We start from the raw sequence: 10457 nt of genomic DNA on the forward strand, positions 1-10457 counted from the left end.
ACGGACCTGAAGTTTAGTTACACCGCTACATCCTTTTTTTTTACACTTCAAAAAGCAATCATCACGTTGCTGAGATTGGCCTCTGATCTACTGTTCAGCAAATCTGTCAAAATCTTGAGTTTTAGTAACAGACAGAGTGGTCCATTTTAGTCTGCTGGACAAAGCTAAACCTGTCCTTTGTATGACATATTGGCGACTTACCTGCCATCTGTTGAGGATTGAACATGGATGAAGATCATCTTCAATTTTGACATAGAAAGGAGTACTTTTATTACTTCACATAAATAGGTTTTAAATACAATCAGTACTGTGCTGTATTAATATAACTGCCACATTTATATAACAGATCACAAACAGAGCCTCCTCCCATCCTTTCCCAGCCCTTCAGAACAGGACCGACTCTGACATAAGAAAATGTTGAAGGCCACCAGATTACTTAATATCAGACTGATAATTCAAAGAGGGGTCCCTAAATAAGCTGGGTATTCAGTGATGTCATTTGGGTCCATTTTAAATTCATTTGAATGGACAATAATCTGGTACTCTAGTGATGTTATTTAAAACCATTTCAAATAGAACTGAATAGACAATAATCTGGGTGACTTGTGATGTTATTTTGGCCCATTTCAAATAGAGCAGCATACTTAACTGGTCCAGTATACTTTGAGAGATACAAACTAGTATTAAATAACCTTGCTATTAACTACAAGTAGCCCCTGTGTTCCACAAGGCTAATTTTAGTACAACTGAACAGCAGAAAGTGAACTTGTGAGAGGTAATACATGTTAGGACCTGTCAAAGTGTACCAGTCCAGTTAAGTGTACCACTGGATGTGAAAAAGAGCCTTAGATGACTTCTTCTTCTTCTTCTTCTTTTGTAGAAGGCCAGGCTGTTAACAAGGCCATAGTCTTTAGACTATACAGTGTCCATTATTTCAGCAGTGTCATTAACATCAGTAGAACTTTTTTTACTTCTACTTTTATTGTCTTTTTTCTGTGTGCCTTCAGACTGAGGGTCAGGGCTTTTCATTTCAATGTCTTTTAATGCCCCATTTGTGGACACCTCTTCAACTAAATCTGAATAAAAAACAAGAACAAACTATGTATCATCAGCAAATGTCACGTGCGGTTTGAGAAAACACACTGTAAGTTTAAAATTTTTTAGAAATATTTTGTAGTGCTTTTTATCAGGTCTACACATTTTACATACCAAAATTATCTTATATTTTTACTATAAGCACATTTTATTCATATAAAGAGATTGGAAAAGGAAATCATCCTAAGCTGAAATCTGACACTGTTGGGGTCTTTACTGGAAATACTACAAACCATTCAAAGCTGTCTGGTCTTTCTGCATGTGCCTCAGCTGCTTCAAAAGTTTCCTTTTCTTCTTTCCTGAGAGTTCTATGTTAGCTCTTGAACTTGTCCTGCAAAAAACAGTATTATCATTAAATAACCAGTGCAGTTTTTGAACTTGAAAAAAAGGTGACCAACATTAGCAGAGACGCCCATTTCAAATCTAAAATGGAATTGAAGTAAGACTCGATTCAGTTTTTCATAAAATCCATCATCTTTATTGTTTATATGGCCAAGATTTAGAGTTTGATAAATTTTCCTTCTGTCAACTATGCTATATCATATTCTTCACACATACAAAAGAACAATACAGCAGGCACTTACTTTCTTTTTCTTAAGTGATGTATTGTAATCAGTTCAGGATCTGGGATTTCTGAGAAAATCTTGCTCTTTTCCTTCTGTGCAGCTGTTTTAATTCTTTGTCTGCGATATGCCTTTTTCTGTTTGTTGTGCTGTGAAGATGACAGTATGATTAAAACAGATGTTTTCACATGATTTTTTTAAGTCTGTTAGAAACATATTTGACAAATAAAACTTGGGTTTCTTTATTTTGAAGGCATTAATATTACAATCTTACATTTCCTTTTGGGTATGTTACACCTTTCTTATCATGATCTTTACGTACAATCTGCTCAGTCAGTCAGTCAGTGTACCATGTCTTTCTTATTTGAATATTATAATTATAATTGAATGCTGATCAGTTTCCAAATACACTCCTTTGCCTCTGGGCAAGGTCTTGCTCTGTAGCAAAGCGGCCCTCATTCAAATTTCTTACAGTACACTTAGTGTGAACACATTCACAATATATCTTAACGCACTGCTATTCACTCATACCAACAGGTATTACAATGGAGTAACTAACCCTTCTCTTGCGATTACTTATCATTCCATGCACACCCATGACTGCCACTCGTAACGAGTAAAATCCAAAGTATTACTTTAAACGAAACACCAGACCAAAGGTAGACGTCGACTTCTTCACGTGTTACCTACGGCAAATGGGTACTACTGACATATTGCGACAACGCATTCCATCCATGTTTGACTATTTTTTTCACTGATTGAAGAGGAGATTAGTTCATAAATACAACATACTATGAAAAGATATATTTCAAAATACCTGAAGCCCATGTATAACCCTCTTGCAAGCAAACTTGTAAAATGCAACATACAGATACTGTAAATAAGTACTTGAAAGGCATCGTGTTTATTTTCGTCGTTTCCGTCACCGATCATATCACCAGCATCGGTGATCTGGGGGTGAACTGAAGTAAAGATACAGGGGAGACATGGTAAAAGTATGGGATCGTTAGCCGACAGTGCTGGGGCAATAGATGAGCAGGATGAAATAAGAAAGGTACTGGTTTTAACAAAAAGAAGAATACAAATTACTAGTAATAAGTTACTGGCATAAGATTATCAGTCCTTTTAATTTATATTTGATCAAATTTGTACCGACTACTTCGACAATTTACAAAAAATTCCAAAGATTGTGCATTAAAATGAATGTATGGGCGTTGACACATTTACCTGCACAAACTTAACTATCAATTTTGCAAGATTAAGATATCTGTACTGAGTACTTTTGATGTCTGATTAGGAATAGGATATTCTCACAGTAAGACATCAAAGCACTGCATATATGTGAGCACAAAAATCCTTTTACACAACAGTGCATGCCATAAAAGACAGCATTATGGCATAACGCATATTATTGTCAACAATAATTGCTATATCATGTATATGCACATTGAAATCTGCATTGCAGGTTAAGGAAAATGCCCAGGTTACCTCAAAGGAATATGAGAGTGGCCCTGATTTTAGTGATTTGCCAGATGTAGTTTGGGTTCAGGTGCTGAAAAAGCTTTCACTGTCAGACCGCGCTTCAGTGGCAGCCACTTGCCATGCACTGAATGAAGCTTTCAACCATCCTTCTCTGTGGCATACAGTCACCGTAATACTGAGAGGGACAAGCAAACCAGTATCCTTATGGTATCTGGATGAGAGGTAATGGTTAAGTAAATAATGTTTTACTAGTAATCATACGTGTATAAGAAATGACAAATAATGAAAATGATAAATTTTCAGACAATATTTAGTTGACACAGCCCTGGTCAGCATAGCCCATTTTAAGTCATTTATAGTGATATTTGCAATGTGTGTCCTATTTGGGATTTTTGTGCTGAATGGAATTTCTCTTGAGAAAAATTAGCAATTTTTTCTACTACTCATAAATCATTGCATGGCCTATAAGTAACTACCTTTGGATTGGGTGTTTGGATTTTTAATTAAATAGTTAAAGTTCAAAATGACTGGCCATATATTTAGACTGCTGTGTCTTCTAAAACATTTCAGTAGAAAATTTTGACATTAGGTACTTTTTTTGAAGGATTTTATCATTTTTAAGGTCTGTGTTAGGAAAAAGTACCTTTGCAGGATATGTACTGGTAAACATAGAAAACAAGACTTTGAAGACATTTTGAAGTGCATAAAATATACCTTTTACGTGTGATTCAGGGGAGTGAACACTGGTTTGTTGACGATTGAGTACAAGTACCTGCAACTTATAAAAAGATTTGGCAGCTTCTTCCAAAACCTCTCTCTGCTCATCCAAGGATATTTCAATAAGGTTCCACCCCATGTGAATGAAATTGTCTCCGAGCTGAGTGCAAGATGTCGTTTGGAAACTTTGACACTTCAGGTACATAGTAACATGATGTAAATGAAGTTTGCTTTATAAGGTGATGTAGGTAAACAGTGGGAAAAGAAATTGAATTCCAAATGTGTGTTTGATTTATCAATAGGCTAAATTTAAAGGCAAGCTTTGGATGCTGTTTTTGTAATTTTTACCTATAATGCAAAGGGTTTGGAAAAGTGAAAATGAAGCAAAAAAAAAAGTAAAATCTTTAAATTTGCAGCTATTATATATTTAAACATAATATAAAAACTTAATTTTTTTGTTTGATTGTAATGTTTCATTTAAATTTATCAGGTTGGCTCAATTCGAACTGCACTAGAGAATAATGGTGGCCTGGCCAGAAGTGGAAGACCCAAAGAGGAGGACCTTCGTGTTATACTTTCTCTTTTGAACAATTCCTATCGCCTTCGTGAGTTCCAGCTGCTTTCCTGGCCGTCCTGCAATCCAAACAAATATCCCGGTTTAGACATCATCCAATCTCTGTGTGAAAATGAGAAATTAAAACAACTGGAGAAGTTAAATCTCTTCTACGATGAATGCAAATGGAGCACAGTTAATGCCCACCTGCCAAGCGCAGAGAGAATGGTAACCACAGTGCAGCACTTCACGTACCTGTCTCACCTAAGTTTACGTCTCTGTATGATGAGCGATGAGTTGGTGAAAGGGTTGTCAAAATCATTTCGCACGCCCCTGTCAAATCTCAAGATTCTGGTCACATATTCAAGGCACAATCCTGCGTTGGCAATCCCCGAGATTTACTCCTCTTCATGGTCACAGCTTTCACAGCACTCTCCAGAGTTGGAGGTTGAAATCACCTTTCTAACGCGAATGCCTTACGTGGAGAAAGCAGCACTGCTAAAGCCAGAGATCCCCTTGACTGGTTTAGCCTTTATGACTTATTCCAATTGCACTTCTCAAGATATCTTAGGAATTACAGATAAATATTCAAAGACACTCAAAAAGCTTGTTAATTTCTCTTTTGGGGAGTTTTTTGACGAGGAATTAATTGCTTTAGTTTCTTGTTCGTCAAGGATGGATTCTCTAGTCCATCTGGGTGAAATTTACAGTAATACCATAGTACAGCTGGCTCAGCTAAAGCAATGGAAAGTCTTTGAATTCAAGGCAAACATGATCAAATTTGAAGATCCTAGTTTGCAGGATGAAGATGTGGTTGTTGGTCAAAGAGAGAATGGGGAGCTGTATTTGACATCACTTGAACGCAAGCCCTGTCTGGAGGAAGATCGCTTGGACAGTCTAGCCTCACTTCGTGAAGAGGTTTCACGTCTGCTGAGCTACTGTTGGCATCCTCAGGTGCCGGACGCTGAGGAACAGGAACCAAGCTATGGTTATTTTCATGCCTTGGAGAATAATGCACTCTTTTTAGAAAACTGATATTCCAACACCATGAAATTTTCAAAGGTAAAAAGTGGACTTTCAAAAATGTCTTGAAATGCAAGGGACATAGCTGAGCAGCACTGTATGTGGGATTTTGAGGGGATAAAAAAACAAAACCAAAATATCTCAATAAAACCACAACTTTCATCTCTTTTTATAAAAATTGAGAGTGGGAGGGTCAACATAGAGCAGCTGGAAAACTGTATTTAAAAAATTATTACAGCAAACTAAAGTGTTAACATACACTCATGCATGGCATCATTGGCTTGGAATGTAATGATGTTAAAAATTGATCATGTTAGGAAGTGTTTTCAGTGTGGCAACTTTCACTTTGAGTTGATTTACAGCGAGGTATTTCAGTTTATCAAAAATGTTATTTATCTAAAAACTCAAAAATGATTTTTTATTTTATCTTGAGAGACTAATCATGTAGGTCTGTTCATGAAGCTTGTCTGCAGCTGGCTGCCTTTTAAATTTGAAAAAAAAAAAATTGTATAACAAGCTTTAAAGAAGCAATTATTATTATTTTTTTATTACCAACACCAAGGAGGTTATGTTAATGTCACCTCTGTTTGTCTTCCCATTTGTTGCCAACCTTACTCGAAATGTTATAAATGGATTTTGATCAAATTTTCAGGATAGGCCAGCAATGGGTTAAACTAAGTGATTAGAATTTGATGGTGATTTTGGCTCTGTAAGTCGAAAGCATCGCGAATTGCAATCGAGCGCAAGTGTCTCTACCCATAACTCGGCATTTACCAAGTCATACCCTCGAAATGAAAGGTGTTATCACTATCACAATTCGTGATGCTTTCTAGTTATGGAGCCCTGGATCACCATCTGGATCCAAGAATTTCTAAGGGGTTCCTCATTGCCAGATACGGCAAATGACCTTGTGCAATGGATGCGTTCTCAACTATCACAATGTATCGGTGCACTATATTGTAACCGGTGTCACGTGAAGAAACCGTCGTCGTGAATAAACCGTTCTGACAGATTCTTCACGCGGGGGTAGCAGTCCGTGAACTTATAGCTACGTAGCTGCACATACATTTCCAATATTTTCCCATAGAGAAAGTTTTATTATTATCGAACATACAATTTCTTTTGACAAAAATTACTTAACTCTGAATTGAAAGAACATTGTAGGGTGAAAACATTTATACTAAAAGTCTTAGATCTATTATATACGTTTTTCTCACAGAGCAAAAAAGTTCAGTCGCGATCAAAAGCTCATTTCCAACATTCCCCCGTAGAGTTATAAGATTATCAAATACATACTCTCTCATGACGAAAACCACTGAATTATGAATTGAAAGATCATAGTTCAGTGCAAACATATGTCGACATCGTCATACCGGAAGTTCCTTCTTGCAATCTACCCTTAATGTGCATGTGCAGAACGATTTGGTCACGGAACAGGTCTATCATGCCACACTGGAGCCTTGGTGCTCTCAGATTTCTTTTATAGTTAAAAAGAGGTTTTCTGTGTTGTTTGTTTAACAATATGTGATCAGTACTGGTGATGAAATGAACTGCCTTAGCTTAAAGATAATGGTATAGATATTTAGACAGAGGTCATTTTACATCTTTATGGCTCACCTTAGGCAATAATGTTTACGATATCAGAGGCACTTCAAATCTTACAACAAATATATTTATGATATTTTACCTTTATTGGGATTGTTCATTATATGTTTCAGACATTGTAACATATATCAGTTTTTGTCTTGAAAAAGGGTGAATTACTTCAACAAACACCATAATAATATTTTATTTCAAGTTTGTCCAGTGTTGCCTCTTCACTTTTTATTCAAGGATAAGTAAATATATGATAATTTTTAAAGGTACATACGGACCGAGCATCGGTGGAGGGTGGATTCCCAGTAACACATGTAAACTACTTCTACTAGATTCTTATATGACTCAAATAAATTTGACATGCCAAGGGATAAACTGAACAGATCACTCGATCAGCCATAAAAGAGCTTTAGACTGCTCCTTTCTTTAAATTTATGGCTGTAAATTTAACCTACTTCCGTGACCTACTTTCCTGCCCCATTGACATACAGCTAAGATTGCCAGCAGAAAAATCTGTTCAAACATCATTTTCGGGTAAAATTAAACAATGCCTTTTGGTAATTCTCTTAGTTATACTACTTGAAACTATATGCTGGCATTTGGTTGGTTTTTGTGACAAAAAATTGACTTTGTATGTATCTTTAAAAAGATTCTTTTGCCAATGCCCTTTCCTGTTAAAGATATATTTTTCAAGTTGTTTAAAAATGTAATTCAAATATGTATATATACTTCACATATAAGAGATATGATCATGGCAATTCAGCAAAAGAATTGGTTCATTTCAATTTGTTACATTATAATCACCTTAAATAGTTTGCAATTCAACATTTATCAATAAATTTGAGGTGGTGTGCTAAAAAACTGCTGACACGTTTATTTTTATTGAACTCATTTCACTTCAAAAAGTTTTTTTCACTGCAGGCATGAATCACATTATACATTTTAAAAAACATGCTTATCAATTTCCATCTTTTAAGTTTATTGGTGCGCACGCTGTGTTGCAATATGAATAAGTAAGAGAAACAAAAACCATTTTTTAAAGAAATGTGTACAAAACAGTACATTAATCAATTTTAAATGTAGCAGGTCAATTCAATAATTCTATATAATGAGATATTCTGATATAAAACCTTCAAAATACAAAATCCTTGCAAATATAAGAGCAATTCTTAAAGTCCTAGGTATCCAATTTTTCCAGTGGTTTCAAGATTAGCTTTACACTTCTCTCCCCTTCTTGTTTTTCAATCTTTGCAATCCCTTTTGCAGCAGCCATGATAGTTTCTGCTAATCTTGTCAAGTTTGACTGGAACAGAGAAAGAAATATGTAAAATTGGGTCTCAACAGAGGAAAAATAAAAAGTCAAAATCAAGTTTTGGAGAAGTGGTTTATTATATAGGAAAACTATATTAATGCAACTAAGCAAATCTGTAACTAATGGCAATTGACTATTGCCTTATCCTTACTTTAAATATATCTGAATATAGTGTACCTGGTTTGATTTCTTGTTAATATTAATTGACACTTCCACCTCCATCCCTTTCTGTAAAAATTTGATTATGTGTTCCATCTTTGAGTCTAAATCTTTCTTCTCAATGTTGCCCTTCATACGGATCTGTTTTATCTTGGTTATATCTTGTTGGAGTTCAGTTTGGATTTCTTTCTTGACTTTCCACCATCCTTGAGCCTCCTCTGGTGTTACCATGACATACTTTGCCTTATTCTTTACATCATTTTTGTCCACGTACTGAACAAGACGCAATCCCTGCTCAGCTGCTTCTCGTTGGGCATGCTTAAAAGCTATTTCTTTTATAAGCTGACCCTCTTTGTCACACAGTTGGATATTTTTATCTGCCTTCAGAACGATTCTGGGTGGCAATTTTACCTTTTCTGGTCTTTTCTTTGGAAAAGTCCTCTTTTGTTCAGTTTCATCTCTCTCACTTTGGTTTTTGTTTTGAGAATCCCTGAAAATCAGGCTTGTATGTAAGAGTCTTTGCTGGCAGTCTACAAAGGGTAAACACTGAGGTGCCTTACCAAAAGATGAATGTGACTTTCTGTGTGAAGATCTGATTAATTTCCACCAAGAAGATGATCTCATCAACTGCTTTGCTTTCTGCTGTGGTGCGCCCTTCCTCTCACCGTGAACATGTATTATAGAGGGCACTCTGATATAAGTAGACAGCATCCTACATCTGGTCCTTACTGTCAGCACTACTCCCATTATGGAAGCCATGTTGTTAATTTTTGTTAACTGCAATACAAATGATAAAATAAATATTAAGCATTGTACAACAGACAGATACTGATAGTGCTGTACGTTATTTAGACATCTGAAAGTAACTGTGTTTCTATTGGTGATTAAGTAGAGACCAGAGATGATAAAATGTCCCCTAGTGTCAGATTACTTTATTTCAGTTTATGCTAGGTAACCTTGCGGCAGGTAAGGCCTCACCCTGCCTTATGTTTTAAATGCTAGTTGCTACAAATATATACATCCTGAAAAAACTTTGTCATCTGCTGCTTGCCCTTTGTTGAATGTCACTTCTATTTAAAGTATCTCTTTGCTCTTCAAGCACCAATTTGATAAAGTCTTGCTCTTTTTACATATTCCAGATATCTACGACTGGGTTCCCATACCTAGATCAATCTAACAGGAGCGGTCCATCTCCACAGGGTTTCTCGCTAAATTGCTTTCAGCGTCAGTGGCTTAGATGTCTAAGACCTACTAAGGCTGCTAAACGATAGTTAATTATCCCACATCAGCTTAAAGTAGGTGTGACAGGCATCTAGGCCACTTAAGTTAATTGCAATTAAGTGAGAATCCCCTTGGAGATAGTCTCTGGGAATGGTCTCTGCTGCATTCTACATGTGATAGTCATCAGTATAATGGACTTCACAAATGTACACTATATGTATGGTATATATGAAGTTTTGTGTTTATAATATCGCATTTTTTCGGCGGAGAAACAATCAAAATCGGACTTTTGGATTCAAAACTTTCTTAGTAGCCCCCCCCCCCCCCCCCCCCATAATTTGGAGTGGGGCAAGTAGATTTTCAGACCTTATTGCTGCCGAGCAAATACCTAAAATAGTTTATATCAAGCCCTGATGTATACAAGGTTTTGGAGATCTAGGCAACGTGTAAAATTAAAAAAAAATATATATATATTAGTTTTATTTTTTAATGTTAGTAAAAAGCATCCAGCGAGCATATCCATCGCGTTGCAAGATCTCTCATTTTTTGCTCTCTTTTTTCTCCTCAAGTCACATACTGCTGCGGTGTTAGAAGTCTACTGATAGCCGCTTCAACCAGTTACCTATGTGAGACGCTTTTTCACATGCAGGGGTAATCCCAGAGAGCCGCGTCACATAATAAGGGCGCTGACATCTTGGATAATGTTCGAGTATTTCCGTGGGTTTTAAATAAGCAT

The 10457-nt window shown here is 36.2% G+C and overlaps 3 protein-coding genes across 3 annotated transcripts; 1 reads left to right on the forward strand and 2 right to left on the reverse strand.

Annotated features, from left to right (window-relative positions):
* Positions 1 to 240: 240 nt before the first annotated feature.
* On the reverse strand, positions 241 to 2378 carry LOC106165848 (uncharacterized). Its single transcript, XM_087008398.1, has 4 exons — positions 2218 to 2378; positions 1680 to 1807; positions 1329 to 1426; positions 241 to 1076 (listed from the first exon to the last, which is right to left on the reverse strand). Exons 1-4 carry the CDS (start codon positions 2254 to 2256, stop codon positions 916 to 918), a joined length of 426 nt encoding a protein of 141 aa, XP_086864524.1. The 5' UTR covers positions 2257 to 2378; the 3' UTR covers positions 241 to 915.
* A 170-nt stretch (positions 2379 to 2548) lies between these two features.
* LOC106165847 (F-box/LRR-repeat protein 3) lies at positions 2549 to 7233 on the forward strand. Its single transcript, XM_013544210.2, has 4 exons — positions 2549 to 2712; positions 3124 to 3362; positions 3873 to 4056; positions 4348 to 7233. Exons 1-4 carry the CDS (start codon positions 2656 to 2658, stop codon positions 5443 to 5445), a joined length of 1578 nt encoding a protein of 525 aa, XP_013399664.2. The 5' UTR covers positions 2549 to 2655; the 3' UTR covers positions 5446 to 7233.
* Positions 7234 to 7875: 642 nt separating this feature from the next.
* LOC106165839 (uncharacterized) lies at positions 7876 to 10454 on the reverse strand. The gene is made up of 3 exons (XM_013544200.2): positions 10344 to 10454; positions 8519 to 9277; positions 7876 to 8332 (listed from the first exon to the last, which is right to left on the reverse strand). Exons 2-3 carry the CDS (start codon positions 9257 to 9259, stop codon positions 8207 to 8209), a joined length of 867 nt encoding a protein of 288 aa, XP_013399654.2. The 5' UTR covers positions 9260 to 9277; positions 10344 to 10454; the 3' UTR covers positions 7876 to 8206.
* Between the last annotated feature and the right edge of the window lie 3 nt (positions 10455 to 10457).

The sequence above is a fragment of the Lingula anatina genome, chromosome 3 (assembly GCF_051362555.1).
Source record: "Lingula anatina isolate TDL-2025a chromosome 3, LinAna3.0, whole genome shotgun sequence".
NCBI classification, from domain to species: Eukaryota; Metazoa; Brachiopoda; class Lingulata; order Lingulida; family Lingulidae; genus Lingula; species Lingula anatina.

What these genes read in the sequence shown, in the direction of transcription:
- LOC106165839 (XM_013544200.2), bottom strand. Translation starts at nt 9,259, where the DNA reads ATGGCTTCCATAATGGGAGTAGTGCTGACAGTAAGGACCAGATGTAGG. An exon ending in TTAACAAGAAATCAAACCAG is followed by an intron (nt 8,333 to 8,518) that starts GTACACTATATT and finishes TCTCTGTTCCAG; the next exon opens with TCAAACTTGACAAGATTAGC.
- LOC106165847 (XM_013544210.2), top strand. Translation starts at nt 2,656, where the DNA reads ATGGGATCGTTAGCCGACAGTGCTGGGGCAATAGATGAGCAGGATGAA. An exon ending in TTATGGTATCTGGATGAGAG is followed by an intron (nt 3,363 to 3,872) that starts GTAATGGTTAAG and finishes CGTGTGATTCAG; the next exon opens with GGGAGTGAACACTGGTTTGT. An exon ending in TGGAAACTTTGACACTTCAG is followed by an intron (nt 4,057 to 4,347) that starts GTACATAGTAAC and finishes TAAATTTATCAG; the next exon opens with GTTGGCTCAATTCGAACTGC.
- LOC106165848 (XM_087008398.1), bottom strand. Translation starts at nt 2,256, where the DNA reads ATGGGTGTGCATGGAATGATAAGTAATCGCAAGAGAAGG. An exon ending in TAAGTAATCGCAAGAGAAGG is followed by an intron (nt 1,808 to 2,217) that starts GTTAGTTACTCC and finishes TCATCTTCACAG; the next exon opens with CACAACAAACAGAAAAAGGC. An exon ending in CATCACTTAAGAAAAAGAAA is followed by an intron (nt 1,427 to 1,679) that starts GTAAGTGCCTGC and finishes TGTTTTTTGCAG; the next exon opens with GACAAGTTCAAGAGCTAACA.